Consider the following 27,979-nt stretch of genomic DNA (forward strand, 5'->3'; position numbering starts at 1 on the left):
AAAAAAAAAAAATGTAACCTCTCTGTACATCATCTTGACAATAAAATTCAAAAAAATTAATGATGTAGTCTTTCATACAACATTGGTATGTATCTGTGATTATTATGTGGGACATATGTTCTACTGTTTTTTTTTCTGGACTTCAGAGTAATTGTTACTAAAGCAAGTTTAGAAGGAAAGAAGTTAACTGGGTGTTAAAGAACTATAATGTCATAATTCTGACATCAAAAGCAAAGTCCTTTTTTTTTTTTTGCCAGTCCTGGGCCTTGATCTCAGGGCCTGAGCAGTGTCCCTGGCTTCTTTTTGCTCAAGGCTAGCACTCTGCCACTTGAGCCACAGCGCCACTTCTAGACATTTTCTATGTATGTGGTGCTGAGGAATCGAACCCAGGGCTTCATGTATATGAGGCAAGCACTCTACCACTAGGCCATATTCCCAGCCCCTCAAAAGCAAAGTTTCTATAACCATGTTACTTAAAAGAACTAGGGTTGTGGGGTATAATTCAGTGGTAGAACACTTGTCTACTATGTACAAGGTCCTGGATTTTTTCTTTTCTGGTCTGGGGCTTGAACTTAGGGCCTGGGCACTGTCCCTGAGCCTCTGTGTTCAAGGCTACTGATCTACCATTTGAGCCACAGTGCCACTTCCAGCTTTTTCTGAATAGTATATTGCAGGTAAGTCTCACAAACTTTCTTGCCAGGGCTGGTTTTAAACCACATTCCTCAGGTCTCAGCATCTTGAGTAGCTACGATTACAGGTATGAGCCCCCAGCACCTAGAAAGGTCCTAGATTTATTCCCATGGACTATACAAAGGAAGAAAAAGAACAAACTAATAATTTTACAATATAACATTCAAAACTTAACTAGGGGGCTAGTACATAACTCAGGTAGAAGACAATTTAATGGAGAAAGGCTAACCTTTCAACAAATGGTGCTGGAACACAGGTGTATCTCCATGTATAAATTCAAGAACCCTGACCTTTCATACCATATACAAAAATTAACTATAAAGGACATCATAGACCAAACAACAAGAGAGAAAAAAAAAAAAGCTTTGTGATCTTAGGTAAAGCAAAATTTCCTTAAATAGGATATAAGAAATTATAAAATATGAAAGAAAAAAATTGGATTTCTTGAAAACAAAACTATTTTTTCTCCAAGACAAAGTCATGCAACATAGCCAGGCTGGCCTGAACCCACAATCCTCCTAGCTCAGCTCCCTGAATAATGTGATTATGGGCACGCACTACCACACCTGGTAAATTTTCACTCTTCTAAAAACACTTAATGTAAAGGCAAGCCACAGATAAGAAAATATACATTTCTAATAAAGGACTTCTATTCAAACCATACTAAAGAAATTCTCAAATTTTCATTCTTAAATAAGTTTAAAAGAAAAAACACTCTGTAGTATAATAAACAAGATTAATAGTTATGGAGGATGGGGGAAATGTGTATTCTTAATTTTCATAGCAGCTTTAACAGTCGCCAAAACCTGGTAAAAATGAAATTATCAGGTGAACAGACTAACTATATTCATTCAACAAACTACTACTCAGCAATATGAAAGAGAAAAACTACCAGAATGCATAATTATGTGTGCATCTCCAAAGAATGATGTTGAGTTAAAAAAAAAAAAACCCACAGAAAAAAACAAATTTAGTGACAGGAAGCAGACCAGTAGTTGCCAGGACTGAGGGCTGAGGGAAAAGACTGACTACACAGAAGCAAGAAGGAACTCTTTAGGGTAATGAAAATGCTCTGTATCTTGAGTGCAGCTAAAAATATGTAACTAGGGGCTGGGAATATGGCCTAATGGCAAGAGTGCTTGCCTCATATACATGAAGCCCTGGGTTCAATTCCTCAGCACCAGATATATAGAAAAAGCCAGAAGTGGCGCTGTGGCTCAAGTGGTAGAGTGCTAGCCTTGAGCAAAAAGAAGTCAGGGACAGTGCTCAGACCCTGAAGAAAAAAAAAAAAGTCCTTTATTTAATAACAAGAATGCCAGATGAATTTCCAAGGAACATAGCATACCTGATGTTCAGTAAGTCCAGCAAAGTTTGACAGATACAGCTGATTACCCTAGCTATGGTTATATAAAATGTCAGTAATAGGAACAGCTAATAAGCAGGGAAGAAAATTCTCAAAACCCTGCTATAAAAGCACTTTCTCGGACAAGTCTTAGGGATGTGTATCTTATCTGTGTTTTAAAATACTCTGTTTTTCCCTTGAAAAGCAAGGAAAAAGCAAGCCCATTATTAATAAGGCACTAAAACCTTTCCTCTTTTCCTTACAGGAGTGCTTTTATTTTCTCCTCAAAAGTAAATGGAGGGCTTTCAAAATGAAACCAAATTCATTGTGTAACAAACACATTTCCTACCTTTGTAGGAATACACATAATAATATGTACACTCTTAAGTTATTTTGGTTAGTTATATATTATTTCTCTGTGCCAATTGTTTGAAAAATCAGAAAGGAGACTCAACAGGTAGTTAGCCCTGTTCATAGATAAAAATGAGACAGAGCAAAGTTTAGCAAAAAGCAGACCTCTGGTCCAAACCCAAGTTGTTCAACTTAAAACTTACTCTAGCCCTTTTCATCTGTAAAACAACTCATTTATAAGTGAGTTTGGTCTGATTTTACATCATCCGGTATCTCCTAGTCCACTACAGTCAGAAAGTAGGGCAGTAGGAAAGAAGCAGGCCCTTTCATGTATCTCCTAGACTACTATAAGAACTACAAACTAACCCCTCTGTACCACACCTTAATAAAAATAAAATTACATTTAAAGAGAACTACAAACGAATGTTCCTTTCAGTTAAGTAAGAATCACAAGAGGCCATGTTATAGATTAGGCTCCTACACTGGACCCTACCAGTATGCACTAAAATCAAAATGGATTCACTCATACTAAAATTCCATAACATCAAAATGAAAAACTGTGTGATTTAAAAAAAAATCTGGATTAAAGAAGTAGCAGCTAAATTTTAATGTAATTTAAATTGGCATGATAATGAAGTTCCTTCTGGCTTACCAAAGGAAGAAAGAAAAAGGCAGTCTAAAGTAATCTTAAATTAATTGTTCAGTTACTTTCCTATTCTGTCTCCCTGTTCCCCAAATTAAGTCTTTGGAAGACCCAATCTACTTTTTCTAAAGCACTTTATTCAGCCCTCTCTGTCAATAAAACAAATCTCTTCTTTGCAGCCAAATGCAACACACTCTAGCTCACAGAATGAAGTATTGTTTTGATTCAGGATAGATGAAGAGACAGTGAAATTAAAAGTAATAAACATCAAAAGGATCAAACTCAGACATTAGAACCAGAAGTAAAAACTGAAAAATCAGAGCACCTACCTACTCTTCCACTATTTTTTAGATTACAATAGGAAGACATAAACCAGGTGCAGGTGGTTCATGCTTGTAATCCTAGCTACTCCGGAGGCTGAGCCTTGGTAGAATCTAGTTAAGAGCCAACTTGGGCAGAAAAGTCTGTGAGATTCCATCTCCAATTATTGAGCAAAAAGTCCTATGGGAGGCATAGCTCAAACAGGAAAACACAAGTCAAGAGCAAGAAAGCCAGTGAGAATTCAAGTCCCACTACCAGCACACACAATAGGCAGAAAGACAGACAGGCTAGCTACATCTGTCTTCCTATGACATATTAAGAAGCTGCAAACTCTTCACAAATGGATACACAAAACTAAAAGGCCTATCTGGCAAAGTGAAATCCTAAAACTTGCATGCTCCCATGGTGTTTAGGGAAGGCCAGGATCCTACCTCTGTATTTTAAAATAATAAATATCACCTGTCTTAGCTATCCTGAACTATTGCCTAATGATCTATCAAGGACTGCCTAATGGCATGATCAGGAGTCTTGTCCCAGCATAAAAAAGTAAACATACCCAAGAATGGAGCTACCATTTTAGTTTTTACTGAAGGGAGAGGGGAAAGGGAATGTGCAGAAAATGTTTCACCCTTCCCCCCATTTCTCCCTACTTTGTCCTGTTATAATCCTTGCTAAAATTCTCACCTTGTGAAACTCTCCTTGTAGTGAGACACCTTGGAATTTGTTTCATGTGTGGATCTAAAGTACCTGTCATTTTGAGTAGAAATTGGTAAACTGAAGGGAACACCCTTATCCCTTATCCAAAGACAAACTGATTCTAGACCTGAAGGTGAAGTCAACTAAGGTTGTTCAACTAAATAATTTTGTCCTATGCCTGTTTCAGATCAATATCCATGATATAACCTGACCAAACTCTTTAAAATACAAATGTAATTATGTTGTTCCTCTTTTTCCTACTGCTAGGTGCAATGTAAACAAGGGCAACTACTGTGGAAATCAGTATGGAGGCCCCTCAGAAAACTGAAAATCGACCTTCTTTATGACTCTCCCATCAATATACAAGAAAGAGACTTGCACACTTTCGTTTACTGTAGCACTGTTCACAATAGCCAGAGAAATCAACAAGCTGTCCAACCATAAAGAAATGGATAAAGAAAATGTGTTATATACATTGTACCACTTGAGCCACAGTGCCACTTGTGGTTACCTGGTAGTTAATTGGAGATAAGAGTCTCACAGACTTTCCTGCTCAAACTGGCTTTGAACCTTGATCCTCAGATCTCAGCCTACTAAGTAGCTAGGATTACAGGCATGAGCCTCTGACACCTGGCTGAAAATTGTTTATCAACTATCTTGCTTTAACATAATCCCCATGAGGGCAAGGATTTTTGTTTCATTCACTGATGCATTTCCAGTATGAAAACAATGGCTATGTAGAATTTGCTTGATAAATATCTGTTAAATTATTAAATTTTCATTTGGAATCGGCAATTATTCATAACTACCAAAAAGCTACTTGGGACTTACTGGGAGGTTCTGCAGATTTTTGAAGTATATGCATAGATTTACTGACTTGATCATTAATCAAAAATCTAAAACATTCAAAATCTGAAAATGTTAGGGCATTGTGGAGCTCAGAGTTCTAGATTTTAGAACACTGAAGATTTCTGGATTAGAGATGCTTGACCTCTATGTACTATCTTCATCCACAAACAAAAAGTTGTAATTAAAAGGTCACTTTTACTCAATTTATTTCACTGTTAACCTGAAGGCTATTTTAAAAAGCTGGTATTAAGTTGAATTCGGTTCTTTTAAAAGTTAGCTGGTGATGATGGCTGGTATTGATGACTGCTACACCTCAGCCAGGGGCTGTACTGCTACTTTGGGCAACTTTGCCAAGGCCACTTTTGATGCCATCTCCTGATGACCCCTGATTCTGGAAAGAGACTGTGTTCACCAAATCTCCTTATCAGGAATTCACTGATCATCTTGTAAAAACCCACACCAGAGTCTCCATGCAGAGGACCCAGGCTCCAACTGTGGCTACAACATAGGATTTTTATACAAGAAGAATAAAGTGAATCAAGCCTGTTTAAAAAAAAAAAAAAAAGAAGTAAGTTAGGGCTGGGGATATGGCCTAGTGGCAAGAGTGCTTGCCTCTTATACATGAGGCCCTGGGTTCAATTCCCCAGCACCACATATACAGAAAACGGCCAGAAGTGGCACTGTGGCTCAAGTGGCAGAGTGCTAGCCTTGAGCAAAAAGAAGCCAGGGACAGTGCTCAGGCCCTGAGTCCAAGCCCCAGGACTGGCCAAAAAAAAAAAAAAAGAAAAAGAAAAAAAGAAAGTTAGTCAGTGGCTCACACCTGTAATCCTAACTACTCCCGAGGCTGAAATCTGAGGATTATGATTTGAAGCCAGCCTGGGCAGAAAAGTCTGAGACGCTTATCTCTAATAAACTATTAAAAAGTTAGAAATGGTGCTGTGGCTCAAGTGGTAGAGCGCTATAGCCTTGAGCACAAAGAGGCTCAGGGGCAGTGCTCAAGCCCAGAGTTCAAGCCCCAGGAGTGCAGGGGAAAAATACATACATATATACATACATACATACATACATACATAGAAGAGAGAGCGAGAGAAAGAGAGAGCAAGAGAACGCGGTGCAAGTGCAGGTGCTGGTAGTTTATACCTACAATCCTAGGTACTCATATGGCTGAGATCTGAGAATCATGGTTTAAAGCCAGCAGAGGCAGAGAAATCCATGACTCATCTCTAATTAAACAGCAAAAAGCTGGATGCAGAGCTGTGATTCAAAGTGGTAGAATTTCCAGCCTTGAGCTATAAGCTCAGGGATAGCCCCCAGGCCCTGAATTCAAGTCCCAGGACCAACATGCAAGCATGCGACCGAGCACATGCACACGTACACACATGCACGCACGCACACACACACACACACACACAAAAAGAATAGTTAATTTATGTAAGATGTCTGACAGTTCTTGAATTCATATCTTAGTAGGTGCCCTTTTTGTGCTTCTTTTCAATGTTATCCATGTGAGTCAAATGTATTAGTACAGTCTATACATTATGGCATCAATAAATGTCTTTTATTCTTGTTTTGAGACAGGGTCTCACTGTATATCCCAAATTGGCATTGAAATCATAATCTTCCTGCCTCAGCGTCCTGAGTGTTGGGATTACAGGTCTGAACCACTATGCCCAGTCAAATAATTGACTCTTGAAGCAAGATAGCAAGATTCCTAGAACAATTATCATAGAAAACTACCACTTATATAGTTGACCAAGAGAAAGGAAATCATTAAATCCACAACATTAAATCAGAATAGCACTGGGAGGGCACAGTTGTCAATGGCCTCCCTTAAGGTTGAAAACTGTAACTCAAGTCAGGTCTATGGCTAAATTGTCATTTTCTGGAAGGGACATTGTGACCTGATCTCTATTTTTCCGCTTAAAGAAAGACAAAGATTTAAACAAAAGGCTAGCTAGACGATGAAGATTTAAGAGCTTTCGGTACTTCAACACACTTCTGCATTTTAACAATGGAGTGTTGTTGGCTCATGCCTGTAATCCTAAACTACTCAGTAGTATGAGATCTAAGGATTGTGGTTCAAAGCTAGCCCAGACTAGAAAGTCTGTGAGACTCTTATCTTCAATTAATCACTAAAAAAGTCAGAAGTGGCATTATGGCTTAAGTGGCAGAGCACTAGCTTTGACCACAAAAGCTCAGAGACAGCACCCAAGCCCTGAGTTCAAGCCCCAGGACTAGTACCAAAAAAAAAAAAAAAAAAAAGAAAAGAAAAGAAAGAAAGAAGGAAGGAAAGAAAGGTATGTACACGATAAACTCATAAAGGTTCTGTCCATAGCTAGAAAATGAGCACATAGCAAACATTCAATAAATATTTCCTGTAAGTATTGTCTGAATTCCCTGCAGAATTATACGCCTCATGAGAACAGGTATTTCAAATGTGTCACCAATTTTCCAGTGTACTTAGTGCAAGATATAATTCACACAAGCTAATTTTAAAAAATCTATCTATTTAATCAAAGTATGTAGGATCAGGAAGCCCCAAAAGGTAAATAGCCTATGTAAGACTTAAATCCATAACCTTAGCCTAATTGTGTCATATATGAAAATATGGAGTTCCAAAGTTCTGGTGTGCATGTATAATCAAAATCATTCTTTTGGGCTGGGAATGTAGCATACCGGTAGAGTGCTTGCTTAGCATGCATGAAGCCCTGGGTTTGATTCCTCAGCACCACATAAACAGAAAGAGCCAAAAGTGGCGCTGTGGCTCAAGTGGTAGAGTGCTAGCCTTGAGCAAAAGAAGCCAGGGACAGTGCTCAGGCCCTGAGTTCAAGCCCCAGGACTGGGGCTTGTTCTCTGATTGTCATTCTTCTTTATTTTAAATTAAGTGCTGTTCTTTATGGTCTCATTTAAAATAACCCAAAATACTACATGCTAAAATTTGAGAAATCATTGTTTGCACCAACAAGTATAATTGGACAAGATTTTTTTTTAAATATATGTCATGAGGTAACGGTAGTCAACAGCTTGACCGAACTAAGTCAAAATCACTGAAGTAAATTATGAACACTTTTCTGGAAAATGGCTTAAAGAAAAACACACATAAAAGATGTCAATTGCTCTGAAGTAATGCTTAAAGATTAACACCAATCACTTCAAAATCAAAATGGAAAAACTGAAAAATGATTTAAGGCATAATGTCTAAATCAACACTGACAGTTCTATTTTAAAGTAGAAAACTGTCTTAGCCAGGTACCGGTGGCATATACCTGTAATCCTAGCTACTCAGGAGGCTGAGATCTGAGGACTGTGGTTCAAATCCAGCCCAGGCAGGAAAGTCCTTAAGACTCTTCTCTCCCTCCAATTAACCACCAGAAAACTGGAGTGGCACTGTGGCTCAAGTGTAGAGAGAGTGCTAGCTAGCCTTGAGCTGAACTGCTCAGGAACAGCACCCAGGCCTAGCGTTCAAGACCCCATGACCACCAAACAAACAAACAAAAAAAAAAAAAAAGGAAAACTGTCTTAACTTGAAGACAAAGAAACACGATAAATAACACCAAAGGACATACATAAAATCAGTATTTTTAACTCAACAGAACAAAAGATAGTTTTTAAAAATCTGCAAAGGGAACATGACTACACAATTAAGAGGTACAGCAACCAAAGGTAACATACATACATACACACAGTCAAACCGTGTTTTAAATAAGCCACTATAAAACGACATTGAAGCTGGCACTGGTGGCTCATACCTATAATACTAGCTACTCAGGAGGATAAGATATGAGGATCATGGTTCAAAGCTAGCTAAGCTTGGTCAAGAAAGTCCATGAGACCTTCATCTCCAATAACTGCTAAAAACTGCCAAAAGTGAAGTTGTAGCTCAAGCAGTAGAGGGTTAGCCTTGAGCATAAAAGCTTGGGAACAGTGTCCAGGTCCTGAGTTCAAGCCTCAAGACAGGCACACAAATAAACAGCCTTTACTCAGAGAGATCTGATATCAAGAAATCACTATCAAATTTTAGCTATGACAATGAAGAGTCTCTATGTTCTAATAAGTATAAAACTCAAATGAGACCTTAAAATAAGAAAATAAAGACAAGAATAAGAACACTGATATTCAACAAGAAAAACCATTTATAACTATTTAGTTACAATTTAACTGTTTCAGATAAGTCATTTATTGTATGGAGCACAGATCCACACAAACTGCACTGAAAGGCACCACTGTATTATATCAAGAATCATGTCTATTGCACCTAACAACCATCATTCAGTTAACAAGAGTAAGCTAAATTATGTTCTATACACATTGCTTATGTTAACCAGATGTCCAATGCATTCAAGTTTATATTATTTATTTGTTAAGATCATCAAGGTATTTAAAAAGACGTAGTGCAGCTGGGTGCCAGTGGCTCACGCCTGTAATCCTAGCTACTCAGAAAGCTGAGATCTAAGGATCATGGTTTGAAGACAGTTCCAGCAGAAAAGTTTGTGAGGCTGTTATCTTCAACTAATCACCAAAAAACCACAAGTGGAGTTGTGGCTCAAAGTGGTAAAGTGCTAGCCCTGAGCACAAAAGGTCAGGGACAGTGCCTATGCCCTGAGTTCAAGCCTCTGGACTAGCACAGGAAAAAAAAAAAAAGTCATAGGGCATTTGATTTTGCTTCTTTAATATATCCTCCATCACATATACTAGCTCAGTATACCTTACTCAAAGATTTGGGGGTAGGGGGAGAGGGCAGCGGCACAGGGTCTTGATCTCAGGATCTAGTGTTCTCATTAGGCTTTTTGGCTCATGTTGGGTATTCTACCACTTGAGACATCTATCCAGTATCAGCTTTTTGCTGGTTAAGTGCAAATAACATTTTCAGATTTGTCTGCCATCATAGCTTTGAACTGAGATCTTCAGAGAGACAGACAGACAGACAGACAGACAGACAGACACACACACACACACACACACACTCTGTTCTGGGGGAAGTGTGTCTCTTCCCTCTCACAAATATGAGAAGTCCTTAACCACTGTATCTCAGAATGTTGACTACTTAAGGGACAAGACCCTTACAAAGGTAATTAGTTAAAATGAGGGTCCCAACCCCAAGTAACTGTTATCTATGTAAGAGAGGGCATTTTAACACACCTGAACATTAGAGAAGTGCAGACAGTAAGGAAAGAACCATGTAGGGCTGGGAATATGGCCTAGTGGCAAGAGTGCTTGCCTTGTACACATGAAGCCCTGGGTTTAATTCCTCAGTACCACATATATGAGGCCAGAAGTGGCGCTGTGGCTCAAGTAGCAGAGTGCTAGACTTGAGCAAAAAAGAAGCCAGGGATAATTGAGTTCAAGCCCCCAGGACTGGCAAAAAAAAGAAAAGAAAGAAGAAAAAAAGAAAAGAACCGTGTAAAAGTCAGCAGCAAGCAGGAGAGAGGCTGCAGGGAAAATAAAACTGCAAACCATCGTGACCTTAAAGGTCCATATTCTCTAACTGTGAAAAAGTAAATTTATGTTGCTCAAGCCACCTACTCTGTGGTAATTTGTTATGGAAGCCATGGCAAACTAACATATGAGTCAAGCAGATCTGAGAAATATAAGCTTTCAAAATTTTCATTAAGGCTGCTTCCTCTCTTTCTATGGCAGCACTGAAGTTTGAATTCAAGGCCTTATGCATGTTAGGCAAACACTCTACCTTTTTTGGGGAGAGGGAGGTCAGTAATTTTTAGCTAGTTATTATTGTTAGCTACTTTCAGATCAGATCTTGTGGGGGTTTTGCCCAGGCCTGCCTCAAACTACAAGCTTTCTCCTTTTGTTTCCCTCATGGCTAGGATTATAGGTATATACCACCACAGGCAGCTGTTTCTGGGGGTTTTTTTTGTTTTTTTTTTGGAGGTGAGGAAGGTCTTTTCTTTTTTTGGTATAGAGGATCAAACCTCGGATACAATTACTAGGCAAGTACCTTGCCACTGAGCTACACGCTAGCCCCACACATACCCAGGTTTCTTTTGTTGAGATGGGTCTCGAAAACGTTTTTTGCCCTGGCTAGCCTGTAAGCACAGTCCTCCTAATCTTAAATTCCCAAGTAGCTGAGATTGTAGGCGTAAACCACTGAGCCTGGTCTTTCCACCTATTATTTTTAAACTAAAGAAAAACATAAGCCAGGCATGGTGACTCAACACAAGCCAACAAACCCAGTGACTTGGGAGGCAGAGATTGGGGAATAGCATTTTGAGGCCAGACCAGATAAAAATAAAAAGGTTGTGAGATCCCATCTTGGTCAAAAGCTCTAGGGGACACTACCTGGCTAGATACAGTGATGTGTGTTTGTCAGCCGATAGTGCAGAGAAGCACAAGACGTGATCACAGTCCAGGCTGGCCTCCGGTAAAGTAAGATCCTCAGAAATAACCCATGCAAAAAAAGGCTGGGAGAGTTACTCCAGTGATGGAGCACTTGCCTAGCAAGCAAATACAGGCTCCAGTACCATCCAAAACTAAAACAAAATTAATAAATTACAACTCATTGAATAAAAAAATAGGAAACCAGAGTCCATACAGATATAAATAAAACAATCAAAGGGGCCTGATAAAGAACAGAGTATTTACGTAGTTTCAAAACACCTCCTATGAAATACCACCAAGTTAGAAAAAAACAATTTTAGAGTAGAGAGACTTTAATCACATAATCATAAGACATCACAGTAACAGAAATAAAAATTGTGTGACACAAATACAACTTCAATTCTGTGGCATTTCTGCCCACGAAGAGTAACTTGAACCTAGACTACAAGAGGAAACATCAAATTCTACAAAACTGGCCCATAATGCTCCAAAGTGTCCAGATCATGAAAACCACATATCAAAATAATCATTCCAGACTGAAGGAGATTAAAGAAATATGACAAACAAATACTATATTGTGATTCTAAATCGGATCTTCTTGCTAAAAAGTTTAATTAGGAAATATGACAGAAGAATGGGTATGAGGTAATGGATAGACAATGCAATGTATCAATAATTCTTGATTTGGTTGGTGGTAGTACAGTTAAAACAGGAAATATCCTGGTTTACAGGAAATAAAATCCTGAAAGGTACTAGGTGATAAGGCATCAATTTACCAAATTAATTCTTAAGTTGTTAGAAGAGCAAAGCCAGTCACTCCTCATCACCTCTTGAACAGAGAAAAGATTTGCAAATATGTATCTACACAAGCTTCACCAGGCAATAAAGTAAATGAAACAATCTGAGTTTACAGTAGGGATTGAGGCCACACCACTTAATGAATATGCCTATCTGAGAGTGGCAGATCATTTCATTTTTCAATAGAAACCAATGACCTAAACTTCATGTGAAATTTCCCAATTTTTAAAATACCTTAAAGGGCCAAACAAAACATGCCTGCCAGCAAGGTTTGAACTACAGCCACCTCTGGCCCAAACTGAGGCCTGAAGATAAGAGGAAATCACATGATACATACATATTCTTAGAGCCACAGATTTTTTGTTGTTGTTGTCTTCCCCCCAATACACACATCATTCCTGGGGCTTGAACTAAAGATCTAGTTGTTATCCCTGACCTTTAGTACAGAATGTTCTACCACTTAAGTCACAGCTCTGTTTCGGGCTTTTTTGTAGTAAAGAGGCTCACAAATTTTCTTGCTTGGGCTGGCTTCAAACCGTGATCCTCAAATCTCAGCCTCCTGACTAGCTAGGTCTAGTTTAGAATCAGCAATTTAGTTAGATGTCTCTAGGCTCTCTAATTTTGAATATTTCTACAACCTTTGTTTATACATAGTATTCTCTCTGTGTGTGTGTATATATACACATTATATATAATATATATTATAGGCTGTTTCCCACTTGGACATCTAAGTGTCTCCATGATTAGATTCAGGCTATGTATTCATGGCTGGAAAACAAGTGATGTATTCTGCTCAAAGCATCATACCTGGAGGAACACAGTGTTAGTATTTTGATCATGCATTCAATAAATTAAATCTCATTTCTGTATAGAACTACTGTTTTTCTCCTCTGAAACTAACAAGCAAAGAGTGGGGAGAAATTTAAGATCATACAAACATTCTGTTCCTCATCAGATACTCTCCTAGATTTAGCATCTATTGATTGCTGTCTAAACCAATTCTTACTATGGATACAAAAGAATCACAGAAATACAGGCTACAACTTTTGGTTACCCTCCTAGATACCTTAGATGTACTCAATCTCCACCTTAGGAGCACTATACCACAATAGTTTGAGGTACAAACGAGACTATTCCAGAGACTATAACATATTCTTGTACAAAGCCTAAAACACTAGATTCCAAACAGCTAATAAGTGGGGAACCAGTCAAGACAAAGAAATCAAATAATCATTCAGCAAAGTAAATACTATAACCTGTTCTATTAATTTTTTTAAAAAAATTACATCACTGAGTTTGTATTATAATATAAAAGGACAGATATTTTTGTTGATAGTGACACTAACCATATTCTAATCATTATATTCAGATCTTTAAATCATTTTCAAAGACCTAGTACATAACTCATTGTAATTTTTTCTGTATGTCTGCTCATCTGTGTGTGTGTGTGTGTGTGTGTGTGTGTGTGTGTGTACTTGTCTGTTGTCAGCCTTCCTGCCTACTCTCTCAAAGACAGGAATTAGGCACTAAAAATATTTCTTTCATTCAGCAAACTGAGATCTGGGAATCACAGTTCAATGTAAACCCAGGCAAGAAAGTCAGTGAGACTCTTAACTCCAATTAAGCAACCCCCCCGCCCCCCACAAAAGCTGGAAATGGAGCTGCAGCTCAAGTGGTAGAGCATTAGCCTTGAGCACAAAAGTTCAGGGACAGCGCCCATGCCCTTAGTTCAATCCCCTGAACTGGCACTAATAATAATAATATTAATAATAATAATTTCTCCCATTGAATTGTGACCTACAGAGATGTCTTATATACAACCTAAGGCAAACATACATAATTAAAATTAGAAGTTTCAGGAAGCATTGTCATTGAAACACTTATTATATTCCTTCTTCCTTTTCTCATTAATGTTGATCTTGACCATTAATAAATGGATTTAAAAACCCATTAACAGGTTATGCACATGACTTAATTTGAAAATACTACTCTAGAACATGAGTTATCAGATTTTCAACAACACTCAAAACATTCTCATTGATTTCAAGTAATATTAGAAATAACAGTAAAAATGTTTAAATAACCTCAAATTTTTAATTGAGATTATATAAGAGTTGTTTGGCCTTCAAATATCATTTTCCCTATGATATGTGAAAGTGAAGGTTAAGTTGTGAATTTGTACATGAGTACTTTAAATTTTCATTTCTTTCCTAGCCAGTACCGCATTTGCACTCTTGCTCAGCTTGCTTGCTAATGGCTGGCACCTTACCACTTGAATCATGTTTCTAGCCCAGTTTTTTGCTGATCAATTAGAGATTAAATCCTCCATTGCTCAGCTTCTTCAATAGCTAGAATTTCAAGGTATAAGATATGGGCTTCTACCAGTCCCCTAAATGGTGAGGAAATAATCTACTTTGTGATTTTTTTTTCTCTTCTTTTATTTGCCGGTCCCAGAGCTTTGAACTCAGGGCCTAGGCACTGTCCTTGAGCCTCTTTATGTTCGAGGCTAGTGCTCTACCACTTAAGCCACAGTATCACTTCAAGCTTTTTTCTGAGTAGTTTATTGGAGATAAAGTCTCACTGACTTTCTTGCCTAGGCTGGCTTTGAACTGTGATCCTCAGATCTCAGCCTCCAGAGTAGCTAGGATTACAGATGTGAACCACCAGCGCCCAGCTACTGTGTAATTTTAGAGACATCTGAGTTTCAGCCTTAAACTGATTTATAAATTGGGAAATTATTAGAAAAAATAGTTATGTTAAAATTTATAACAATTACTGTGAATTTGTATTTATTTTTTTTAAGCCTGTGGTACTAAGTGTCCAGGGGTAAATATATTGGGGTAGGAATAGGAGAATTATAGAAGACATCTTAAAAAGGAAATAATATTTGAGTTGACCCTTGAAGGGTACTGAGAATACTCATAAGATGAAAAGATATGCCAACCAAATTTGAAGAACAGAGAATAGGTCATTTGGCCAAAATATATTAAGATAGTGGGAAGTGTTAAGTGTTAATAAAGGACATGAGAATGAGGCTAGAGTATTTTCATTTATTTAATCATTAGGCAAAGCAAAGAAGTATGAATGAACAAGCTAAACACAACTTTTAGGAAGAGTAATGAGGACCCTAGACAAAATAATGGCTTTACGGTTTATTTAGCCTGTCCAATTTATTTTTTTTTTAGGGCCCTCATTACTCTTCCTAAAGTGGCTCAAACTTGTAATCCTAGCTACTCAGGAGGCTGAGATCTGCGGATCCTAATTTGAAGCCATCTCAGGAAGAAAAGTCCTAAGGATTCATGTCCAATTAAACAGCAAAAAGCTGTGTGGAGCTGTGGCTCAACTAGTAGAGTGCCAGATGTAGAGTTGTGGTTCAAGTGGTTTAGAGCATTGTAATACCTTAAACAAGACAAACTCAGGGATAGCACAGGCCTTCAGTGCAAGCCCCAGGACCAGCCAAAAAAAAATTTTTTTAAGTCAGTTGCTATATTATATATAAACCTAGCAAATCCAAATGTTTCCTCTCAGAGATGCTATAATGCTCAGCATTCTAAATGGTGCTTTCTCCCTTTGGTACTTACGTTTAATAGTAAACACCTCTAGATACCTACCTACATTTAAGTCAAGCAGTCAGCTCCTAAAGAGTAAAAACAAAGTCTTTTATTTTTCCTCTCCTTAAGGAACCAAGCATAGCTGTAGTAGACATATCATCTATGATAATTGTCATACATGCTGAGAAATATCTTAACTCATGCTACAGATGAGTTAACATGTTATATATGTACTAACCTTTAAGAGTTACTACTCTTGCCTAGTATGTGCAGGGCCCTGGTCAGTTCCCCAGCATCTCAAAAAGAAAAAGTTGCTACTCAGACCAAGTTATATAACTTAAAAGTTATACTGAGGGGCTGGGGATATAGCCTAGTGGCAAGAGTGCCTGCCTCGGATACACGAGGCCCTAGGTTCGATTCCCCAGCACCACATATACAGAAAACGGCCAGAAGCGGCGCTGTGGCTCAAGTGGCAGAGTGCTAGCCTTGAGCGGGAAGAAGCCAGGGACAGTGCTCAGGCCCTGAGTCCAAGGCCCACGACTGGCCAAAAAAAAAAAAAAAAAGTTATACTGAGCCAGGCACCTGGGTCTCGCACATGTAATCCTAGCTACTTAGGAAGCTGAGATCTGAGGATCATGGATGGAAGTCAGCCCACATAGAAAATCCCCATGAGACTCTTAGCTCCAATTAGCCACTCAAAAACTGCACGAGGTACTGTGGCTCAACATGGTAGAGTGCTAGATTTGAGCAAAAGAGTTCCAGGGCAGTGCCCAGGCCCTGAGTTCAAGCTCCCCAACTGACACACACACAAAAAAGTTATATCGAGCCCTTTGAGGCAGGAAATAAGAAATTAGAAGTTATTTAAGAAGACTCTTCAAATAATATTACATGAAAAATATTTCATCTGAATGTTTAAAGAATACTGTAGACAAATTAATACTTAACTATCAGCTGTGCTTTGTGGCACATGCCAGTAGATCCAGCTACTGTTTAAAGGCAAAAGGACGGCTTGAATCCAAGAGTTCAAGGACAGCCAGGGCAAGACCTGGTCTCAAAAAATATTTAAGAATAAAAATATACTGTACCATTCTTTGTGGGGTTTTTTTTTTTTGCCAGTCTTGGGGCTTGGACTCAGGACCTGAGCACTGTCCCAGGCTTCCTTTTGCTCAAGGGTAACACGGGACCACTTGAGCCACAGTGCCACCTCTGGCTGTTTTCTATATATGAGGTACTGAGGAATTGATCCTAGGGCTTCATGTATACGAGGCAAGCACTTTGCCACTAGGTCATATTCCCAGCCATACTGTACCATTCTTTTAATAAAGCAACTATAATGCATTGTATTTATATACTCATTTGTTGAAACTCCTTTGTACTTTAAAATACAAACACTAACATTTACACTAATTCTAAGATAAGTCTTAAAATTTGAAACTTTATTACACAAAAGAAACACTGAAAAGACTAAGAAGGAAATACATCCAACCCTTACCTCATGAAAATCACTAAGAAAAACTGTGTTGGTAGTTTCCCATTTTTGCATATAGACCTGAAATTTAAAATCTGTACCATATGTAGATATGTTGTATATGTGCATTTTGTGATTTGGAGCCAGCTCATAAAATAATTTGGGTAAGTTTAAAAAGCAATGTCTCCAATGTGCTGCCTTTTTTAAATTATCCTAATTTATGTACTAAAAGGTATTATACCTAAAGGGGAATTCCAGAGTATAAGCACCTGCCGGCCAGTTGCTTGAAATTCACCAGTTGCAGATTGAAAAACAAAACAAACCTTTAGTTGCTTTTATGTAAAACAAAGGAAGATAAAGTAACTTGAATGTGAAATCTGTAAAATGGTCCATCACTGAAAAAATACCTACATACAGTTTTAATTGCCATGAGACACCTTACAAAATGACCATAAGAGTTTTCCTTATCTAAACACTCTGACAAAGAGCAATTTGAATTTTAAGTTTTTCTACTTTACAAGATGATTCACCAAGACAAGTGATAAAAAGACAAAGGACTCCAAAAGCAGTACTTGCAAAAACCATTTGGTGTAAACCAACTGAACAACTCATGGGGAGAGAGGGAAAGGGGGAGGGGGGAGGGGGAATGAGGGAGGAGGTAACAAATAGTACAAGAAATGTACCCATGGCCTAACGTATGAAACTGTAAAAAAAAAATAAAATAAAACAAATAAAGACAATTCACCATAGGACTTCCTTTTTTATTTTTTAAACATTCTTTTTATTGATCACCATTCTGGTAGATTTACCCAGTACATGCATATGGACTTATGCATGGGAATTAACATTATGTCAATATAATTGAATATAATGTTAATCTCTAGAACATATTACAGTAGCAAAGGGGCCAGGGGGAAAACAAAGGAGCTACTTATTTAGGAGTCACTTATTCAGGTCTCATTTAGGGAAAAATAATGTCAGCTTGTAAACTTTGGCTACAGAAATAAAACAGAAAATGATCACATAGTAAAGGATGTCAGGTTCTAAACAGAATTAGTTGACTTCCAGAAAATCCCCTTAATATAAGTTCAATAAGGACAAATAACAAGATAAAAATACTGCAATATAAAAATTGAATTCTGAAATCTATAATATAATTGATATAAATTTTTAGGACATGACACAAAACTTGTAAATGTTAGCAGTAGTGGTCAGAGATTAAATTTAGAATTCATTCAAAATTACTTTCAAAAATAAAAGTGCTAAGACAAAACTATCCTAATGGATAAAGAAGTGGCAACCTCCTTAGATTAGTAGTTTCATGAAGCAATTTAAAAAGCTAAATAAAAAGAATGCATAACCAATATGAAGCTACTAATTTTGTTTGCAAACATGGCTGAAAATATGAAGGAATTAATATTTACAAAGGAATGGATGGATATATTGCTATCCAAGATACTACCTTTTAGGCTCACTACTAAAGACTTTACATATATATATATTTTTTTAGGATTTCCTTAAACAATCAGCTTTTTACAATCACTGCTCATAAAAATTGACTTTTCTGCTTATAAATATGTATTTTTCAAGAACCAATCTAGTATGTAAAAGCAGACACACATACACTTCCCAGAGAATAAAGAAATGTTTTCAATACTTCTTTCCCCAGAAGGACTTCACATGTTTTGAATTCTTGTTCAGTTAAAAAAAGTTTTTAAACATCTACTAAAGTACAAGTGCTTGCCTTTATATTAGTGGCTTTCTTGATGATAAAATAAAGATCAATGTAACTCAGATCCAGGCTAATAAACTGCAGGGAACAGAAACAAAAAGTCTGGCAAGAGTTGAATAAAGTGCTCTGCTTAAAAGGCTACCAGTAAAATATACCAACACCACCCCTCCCCCACTCCTAACTCTTTAAGGTTTCAATTAAGATCTAGCCTAGTTTTACTCTTACTAGAGGACTTAAAGAGAAAGCAAAGCTCCTGCTGAGAAATATTTTCAAGAGTAGCTCTACAACACTGTCCCGAACTATTTCCTTCCCTTTCTGCTGACATAGGTTCCTCTCTTTGCAGACAGTCATTATCTCCCTGTTCCTGATCAAGGGGAAAAGTCTCACCACAAACCACCCAAAAGATGGCATCAACTGATTACAACACACACACACATCACAAAGGATGGCATCAAATGAATTTTCTTTTTTAATTCAACATTAGGGCCAGCAATCATGCACTATAAAATGGGATTTGGTTTCCCGATTGCCATATGTTGTCATCCTTCAGTCTCTTCTGGATTGAATAAGAAATGGTTACATAACAAGGCATATATACTTTTTCAAAATAAATTTTAAATATTCCAGCTGGTGAGAAAGACTTTCAAATCACTGAGTGAAGATGACGCTTCAACAAATGCTCCAGAGTTCTTCATAATCAATAGAAAAGAAGTACAAAGGAGTAGAGATTATCATTCCTGTAGATAAACAGTCAATACACCATACAGAAAGATATGATCCCATCTCGAAGACATCCCCAAAAGACACCCAATTATTGCCCTGCCTTTTGTGGACATACAGGACAAGTCATTCATCCCAATATAAATTACTGAACAAACACAGTCATAAGGCTAAAGAAAACCAATGAAAAGTTGATGCCTCTCAACTTGAGCCCAAGAATGAGACTTCAGTATGTAAGGAATTAAAGACATTAAAATTTAGGTAAGAGGGCTGGGGATATAGCCTAGTGGCAAGAGTGCCTGCCTCGGATACACGAGGCCCTGGGTTCGATTCCCCAGCACCACATATACAGAAAACGGCCAGAAGCGGCGCTGTGGCTCAAGTGGCAGAGTGCTAGCCTTGAGCGGGAAGAAGCCAGGGACAGTGCTCAGGCCCTGAGTCCAAGGCCCAGGACTGGCCAAAAAAAAAAAAAAAAAAATTTAGGTAAGAAACAACAAGTGCCTTTGGGGTGGAAAGAGTAACACTTAAGTTGCCTCCTATTTCCAGTTTTCCATTCTCCAAGCAGTCTAGCAACAATGGCTTTTTTTTTTTTTTAATTAATAAGAAAAGTCAGGGCTGGAAATGAGGCTTAGTGGTAGAGTGCTTGCCTAGCATGCATGAAGCCCTGGGTTCAATTCCTCAGCACCATATAAACAGAGGGGGGGAAAAAAAAGCCAGAAGTGATGCTGTGGCTCAAGTGGTAGAGTGCTAACCTTGAGCAAAGAGGCCAGGGACAGTGCTCAGGACCTGAGTTCATTGAAGCCCCAGGACTGGCAAAAAAAAGAAAAATCAGAACCCAAATTATGGGTCTTAGTATTTAATAACTACAATGAGCCCAATGATCTTCTATTTGTTTACTTTTAGATTTATAAAAAACATCTAATCCCAATTTTGTGTAGACAAAATATGGCTTATATGTAGCCAGTTAGTTTACTGATCTACAAACATGAACCAACAAAGTAAGGATTTATCATCAAGGGCAAAAATGAAAGACAACTAAGTACAAGCTACCTTCACATAATAAATACTCAAAACACAAATCCAGCAGCAGGTATCACGTAACTGCAATATCAGCCAAAGCAGAAACTCTCTCACCATCCAACAGTTGAGTTCAATCTTTACAGTCAGTAAGCAGATTCCAATGGCCTCAAAGAATAGTAATTCCAGACCCAGGTTACCAGGCATTGGGTATCAGCCTGGCTGGTTGCAAAATTTACTACCTTTATTCGGGTGGAAGTTAACACTGAAAATACACTTCTTTCCTTCCTCTCCACTCTACAAAGCCAACATACTCCAAAAATGGAGAATCCTTTCTTTCCCCGACAGAGGCCCCCTTTCCGATGGATTCGTTGGGCAGGATTCCTCCCCCACCACCACCCCCCAGAATGCACGGACAGCCAGACAATACTTCAGCGTTCACTCTCAAAGAGGATCCCCCAACACAGACGCACCTCTTCCTTTCCCTATATTAAGCAAACGATGCTTCAATGCTCTGATCTCTCTTGACATCAACAAAATGTTCAGAGAAGTGGGGGGAAATGAAGGAAAGTTTGTCATTTATTGGGGGGTGGAGGGAGTCACTGAAAAGAAGTCTCCAAATTTCAAGTGAAGACTGGAGGGAGGGGGGAGGAATGCCCACTTCCAGAAGAGGAATTGGGGGTTCCAACCCTAAAAAGGATCCTCTGTGTAAAGGGCTGCCTCAATCCTGCAAGAAGGCTCAATGTGTGGAAAAGAGAAAATACCGTACCCTCAAAAGGAGTCAGGGTTTTTGAGAGGGTGCCCCAAACCCCGAAGGGAGATTGGGGGGGGCGTACACCTACGGGATGTTGGGGTCTCAGAGAAGAGGTCGCTACTTTGCAGACGGAGGGCCCCGCACCGCACCGGGGCCCCGGGAAGAATGGAGGGTCGGGCTCCGCTGGCCGGCGTGGGGGAGGGGCCCGTCGTGTCCCCCCCCCCACCCGGGGACGGAGGAGGGGTGGCGGCCTCGCGGGGCACATGTGCGGTGCGGGAGCGACGGCCACCCTGAGGGGCAGAGCGGAGGGCCGGGCCCGGGCCGCGTGTGGAGGGAACAAAGCTCCCCGCATGCGTGCGGGAAGCAGGACTCTCGCAGCCGTACTCACCGAGGCTGCCGGCGAAACCGTCCATCTTGACGGGAAAGCGCCGGGCTCCGCGCTCAGTGGGGCGGGCACTTCATTCAGCAGACAGACAGAGGGGCCGCTGCTGAACCCGACCCGCTCGTCCTCTATGTCGGCCCCGGCTACGGTCGTTTGTTCTTCGGTGGGCTGGTTCGTCCGTCTGTCGCCCCGTCCGCCCGCTCTGGGCCGGTCAGTCAGCTGCGGGCGTCCCGGCCGCTTCCCAGTCAGGTTTCAGAGCCGCGCAGCTCCGCCGCGGGCCCGGCCTCCTTCCCCGCCTGCCGCCGCGAGTGCCGCGCCCCGCCCCCCGCGCCCGCGCGCAGCCACCGCCCCGCCCCGGCGCACGCCGTCACACTTCCGACTCCGCCTCCCACGTGACCTCCCTGGGGGCGGGGTCTTGCCGGCTCCTCCCCTCACCTTGCTGGGCCTGGGCGTCCGCCTGCCTTGCCTTGGGCTGTAGTTGCGCCTGCGTGGTGGGCCTGCCACGGCCAGGAAGCCCCGTCTGTCTTCTGTATCCAACGGGTGAGGGTCATGGGTGGCCTGCAGCTTGGGATACTCGAGTGCGTGAAGAATTCTATCCCAGGTGAGAATTAAATCAAGGGCGAGGCTTGACCAGCTCGAGGTAACCACTACCAGAGTGGCCCGTGCCAGAACACAAGCAAGGAATTTTAGTGCCAGGCTATACCCAAGAGTTTCTTACCTTTTGTGCCGGTCCTACAGCTTGAACTCAGGGCCTTGGCGCTATCCCCTGAGCTCTTTTCCCTAAGATTGGTGCTCCACCACTTGCGCCACAGCTCCACTTTGGGCTTTTGGGTGGTTAATTGGAGATAAAGAGCATCACAGACTTCACTGCTCAGGCTGTCTTTGAGCCATGATCCTCAGATCTCAGCCACCCCAGTAACTAGGTTTACAGGCATGAACCACTGGGTTCCCTGCTCCAACCTCTTCTTATGAGGAAGGATGTTGAGTCTTAGAAAGAACATGAACTGCCCAAAGTCATGGAGCCAATTGGAGGTAAAGCTAAAACCCAGACTTAATTAATCCTTATGTTCTTCCCACAAGGGGTCCAAAGGAACCTATGAATGGCAAATCATAGGATTGTCATAAAAATTACCTAGTTTATTTAGACTTCACCATATGCCATTTGCAAGTTTGAGGGCTAGATTTATAGCAGAAACCTGTAAGTTCTTCATCTTCCTCTTTGCTCCCCTAACTCTGTTTTCCTTCTTTGCAAGGCTTTCTGGGAGCTATTTGTGCAGTGATAGTTGAAGAGAAATGTTGCCAGGTGCTCAGAGACTTGGTTAATTATACAACAAAGGTCTGAGGTAGGGAAGAATCAGTGTCAGTCTAGAAAGTATTACAGGATATGGATGCCAGTGGCTCACACCTGTAATCTTAGCTCCTCAGAATGCTGTGAAATGAAGATCAAGGTTCAGAGCCAGCCTGGGTAGAAGTCTGTGAGACTCTTACTGCTCTCGCTCTCTCTCTCTCTCTCTCTCTCTCTCTCTCTCTCTCTCTCTCTCTCTCTCTCTCTCTCTCTCTCTCTGTGTGTGTGTGTCTGTCTATCTCTCTGTCCTTTTTTTTGGGGGGGGGGAATCTTACATTGAGCTTGAACTCAGGGCCACAGCTCCACTTCTGGTTTTGTGGTGGTTGGAGATAAGAGTCTTGCCATGCTTCCTGCCTGGGCTGGCTTTGAACCACGATACTCAGATCTCAGCCTACTGAGTGGCTAGGATTTATGGGTATGAGCCACCATCATCAGGCAACTCTCATCTCTTTTTTTTTTTTTTTGGCCAGTCCTGGGCCTTGGACTCAGGGCCTGAGCACTGTCCCTGGCTTCTTCCCGCTCAAGGCTAGCACTCCGCTACTTGAGCCACAGCGCCCCTTCTGGCTGTTTTCTGTATATGTGGTGCTGGGGAATCGAACCCAGGGCCTCGTGTATCCGAGGCAGGCACTCTTGCCACTAGGCTATCTCCCCAGCCCCAACTCTCATCTCTTAATCACCAAAAAGCTGGAAGTGGAGCTGTTGCTCAAATGGTAGAGTACTAGCCTTGAGCAAAACAAGCTCAGGGACAGTACCTAGGCCCTGAGTTCAATCCCAGTACTTACACATGCATACACATATACACACACACTCACAAATGCATACATAGTATTATAGGCAAGAGGGATAGACTGAAGAAGGGACATGAAAAAATACAAGGCAGAAATTGCCATGATAAAAGCACCTGAGAGGAATTAAGATTTGTTAACAATCTTGCACTATACTTCTCCCCTTTGGTGCCTCTTTAAAAAACAAAAAACAAAAAAACGCCTTTAAACTTTTTTTAAGTCTTTCTTGAAAATTTATATGACTTCATATTTCTGTTTTGGATATCATCTCTGTGTTTTTATCCTGATTGTCATACAATGTGCAGAATGACTATAAAAGAACAACTCAGGTTAGAGACTAAGTAGTCTCAAAAGTTTCTTTACTCAAAATGAAATGATTTACCCCAATTTTCTCTCAATGAGCATTTTCATATTTGTATGTTTCTAATAAGCCTAATTGGTTCATCTTTGAGAAGATCTCAATTCTGGCAGCTGTTTGTAACACTGCCTTGAGTCTATTAAAAGAATAAGAACTTGCCTTAGTATATGGAGATATATATATATATATATATATATGGAAATGTAGTTTTTTTTTTTATTCTGAGGAAGATCTTTACTTTGTAGGGCCTAAAGCTTTTATTTTCTGTGGGGGCCTTTCATAGAAAAAGAATGAATACAAAAATTACAAATACAAAATTATACTGAGTATTTAACTTAGAAAGGAAATCACAACAGATTACACATTCTAAGAAGCCTCTAACTACTACAAATATTGCAAAATCAAGAAATATAGACTAGGGGTATAGCTTTGTGGTCAAACACTTGCCTAGCATGTTGTGAGTTCAATTCTGAGAAGGAATACATAAAAAAAATTATGTATAAACTGCCCAACACATCTCACTACTTTTTTTCCTGTGTTATATTTGTGTCTTCTTAAGACAATGTTTTACTTTTTCTTAAACTGATTACATTTATTAGAAACCTGCTATGTGACAAGTTTTGTACTTAAGTGTTTCATGTGTTCTACCTTGCTTTATCCACACAGCAAGCCTGTATTATAAAATTGTTATTGCTATGGTTTCAAGTGTTATATTTTTAAATAAAAATTTTAATTAAGAGGATAGAAAGATAATGCTTGCTGCTGATGGCTCACACCTGTAATCCTAACTGCTCAGGAGGCTGAGATCTGAAAGATGCAGTTTGAAGCCAGCCTAGGCAAGTCCATGAGACTCTAATCTCCAATGAATTACCCAAAAAAGCCAGAAGTGGAGCTTTGGTTCAAGTGGTAGAGCACTATTCTTGAGCACAAAAGCTCAGGGACAGTGCCCAGGCCCTGAGTTTAAGCCCCAGGTCAGGCACCCAGAAAGCCCAGTGCTGGTGGCTCACACCTGTAATCCTAGCTATTCAGGAATCTGAGATCTCAAGATTGGGGTTCAAAGCCAGACCTAGCAGGAAAATCAGTGAGACTCTTTATTTCTAACCACCAGAAAACCAGAAGTTGAGCTGAGGTTCACAGTGGTAGAATGCTAGCCTTGAGCAAAAGAGCTCAGGTACAGCACCCAGGCCCTGAGTCAAGCCCCACTATTGAGAAAAAAAGAAAAAAAAGATGGAAAGATAATGTTTTTTTCTAACCTGGTAAATCAATTTATTATTACTAGTTGGAATAAAAACTAGTAATAGCTCACACTTATCATATAGGTTCTACATAATATCGTAGGCATCCTGAGTAATTCTATTTCATGATTCCCATTTAAAAAGAAAAAAATATGGTAGATTTCAAACACACTCAATTACTGAGTATACTTCTGACAGGAAACAATGTCTTGTTTTGGCTTGACATCAATGAAAACAGAATTCTCCACTTACAATGTACATATCAAATGATTGGAAGAATTTTCCCCTAGACTAGCTTCTAGCTCCATATGTTGCAATCCTCATTTCTCCCACATTATTCACATACTTCAGTGCCAGCCACATGTCCACATTACAACCTCAAGCCTTGCAATTCATGACAGCATGCCAGGTGAGTCACTACAGTAGGCTGTAGGAGCATTCCTAAAATCTATTGCTACACAAAGATAGCTAGTAATAGCTTAATTAGGTGGAAATGACCACCGTGCATATAAATATATCTCACTGAACTTGAAATTAAATGTATCCTCAGTCATTTCAATGCTTCCTGACACAAACAGAAATGTGAGCAAGAGAAGATTGCAGTGGGAAGACACACCAACTAGACAGACTTGAATAAAACACACACATGAGATCTGGGGCTTTGGCTTTATTCATGGTAAATCTGCCTGTTTTATTACTTTTATTTTTATCAAACATCCACAGTCATTCTAACTAATAAAGCCAACCAAAAGCATGTATTTAAAAAAAAACAAACTTAAGCAGGAAAAACATAATAGTCATTCAAAAAGAGGTCAAATAGATCAGAGAAGGAGAAATAGGAGAAATACACAATCACTTTCCTACTACAGTTCTGGAATTCTGTTGAGATACATTTTACTTCTTTTTTTAAAATGGGAATTAGATGAAATAGAATTAATCAGAATGTCTGTTATGACTATGAAAAATAGAAAAAGATCTTTGCTTAAATCTTTTCAAGGAATTTCTTTGCCGTTGTATTCCATAGCCCTGGTTCCATTTTGTCTTTTTGTCACATTTTTGCCTCCACTTCATGGGTCATAACTTAGTCACATGACCACTTGTAGCTGCAAGGGAGGCTAGGAAATGTTGAATTGCTATGTATTCAGAAGGAAGAGGGACAATGGGATGGTTCTGCTACAGTCCCCTTCATGGCACTCTACAGTTAATGATTTTTTAAGTCATTCATTTAATTCATTTTACCCAAATGATTATTCAGTAAGTGTCTCCTCATTAGGGTGTATAGTACAATAAGAGCTTGTAAAACATAGGAGCAGTAGTAAAACCCAGTGGTTAAGATTACAAATTTCAATATCATGCTGACCACATTCAAATCTCAACTATGCAATAAATTTGACAAATCCCTTCATCTCTGTGCTGCAAGTTTTTCAGCCATAAAGTGAATATACTAATTTTTCTACCTTCTAGCGTTGTTGAGAAGATACTGTGTGATGATATGTGCAGAACATTCAGAATAGGGCCAAATTGCTGCAGAGCACTAATTATTAGCTGCTGATATTGTAGGCAGATTTACACTGTTGGTTTTTGCTCACCATTATATAATATACTCCGTGTATACAAAACAGCTGTGTAGTATTTGCTGAACAAACATAAAAGAACTGAAAGCCAATCAATCTGAACACAAATCTTAAATTGTTTTAAAGTAGCTAGGGAGGGAGGAAGGGTGAGAAAATACAGTCGTTATATTCAATGCACATTATGTGAAAATTGAACTGAATAACTTAAGGGTAGGGATGTGATGGGGAAAGATGGGGAAAATGATGGAAGGGGTGACATTGATCAAGATGCATTGTACTTATAATCTGACTTTTGGAATTGAAACCCCTTTGTATAACTACATAAAATTTTTACGTGGAAAAAGGCAGCAGTGCTTATTTTTCTCTGCCTTATATTTATGAAATTATATCGTACAAATTGTCTAACACTACTGTAGTAAAATGAAACATTTAAAATGTTTTACAATGAAAATGTGGCTGCACATTAGGATTAAGCACACATAAAAATCCAAGTGTACTTATTACCAACTACTGGATGGTTATTTGGATTCTTCATCTTAATTTTGAATTTATATTTAGATTATTTTCACTTACAGCCCTTCAAGTACACCTTAATTCATACACATGAAATATGGACCTTTTCTCAGGAGCTCAAATGTTTCAAGGATTAAATATAGCTATATCAAATAATAAATATAAATATTTAGAATCTTGGGGCTGGGAATATGGCCTAGTGGTAAAGTGTTCGCCTCATATGCATGAAGCCCTGGGTTCAATTCCTCAGCACCACATATATAGAAAAAAGCCGGAAGTGGGGCTGGGAATATGGCCTAGTGGCAAGAGTGCTCATCTCGTATACTTGAAGCCCTGGGTTCAATTCCCCAGCACCACATATATAGAAAATGGCCAGAAGTGGCGCTGTGGCTCAAGTGGTAGAGTGCTAGCCTTGAGCAAAGAGAAGCCAGGGACAGTGCTCAGGCCCTGAGTCCCAAGCCCTAGGACTGGCCAAAAAAAAAAAAAAAAAATCCGGAAGTGGCGCTGTGGCTCAAGTGGTAG

The 27,979-nt window shown here is 39.5% G+C and overlaps 1 protein-coding gene across 4 annotated transcripts in view; it reads right to left on the reverse strand.

Annotated features, from left to right (window-relative positions):
- Eml4 (EMAP like 4) overlaps nt 1–21,943 on the reverse strand; it is a 136,151-nt gene extending 114,208 nt beyond the window's left edge. For all 4 annotated transcript variants that reach the window (XM_048353052.1, XM_048353051.1, XM_048353050.1 and 1 more), the window contains exon 1: nt 21,654–21,943. In XM_048353052.1, the coding sequence (XP_048209009.1) occupies nt 21,654–21,678 (25 nt within the window). In that variant the 5' untranslated portion in view covers nt 21,679–21,943. The remainder of the gene's footprint in view (nt 1–21,653) is intronic.
- Nucleotides 21,944–27,979: the final 6,036 nt, after the last annotated feature.

The sequence above is a fragment of the Perognathus longimembris genome, chromosome 8 (genome assembly GCF_023159225.1).
Source record: "Perognathus longimembris pacificus isolate PPM17 chromosome 8, ASM2315922v1, whole genome shotgun sequence".
Classification (NCBI taxonomy): Eukaryota; Metazoa; Chordata; class Mammalia; order Rodentia; family Heteromyidae; genus Perognathus; species Perognathus longimembris.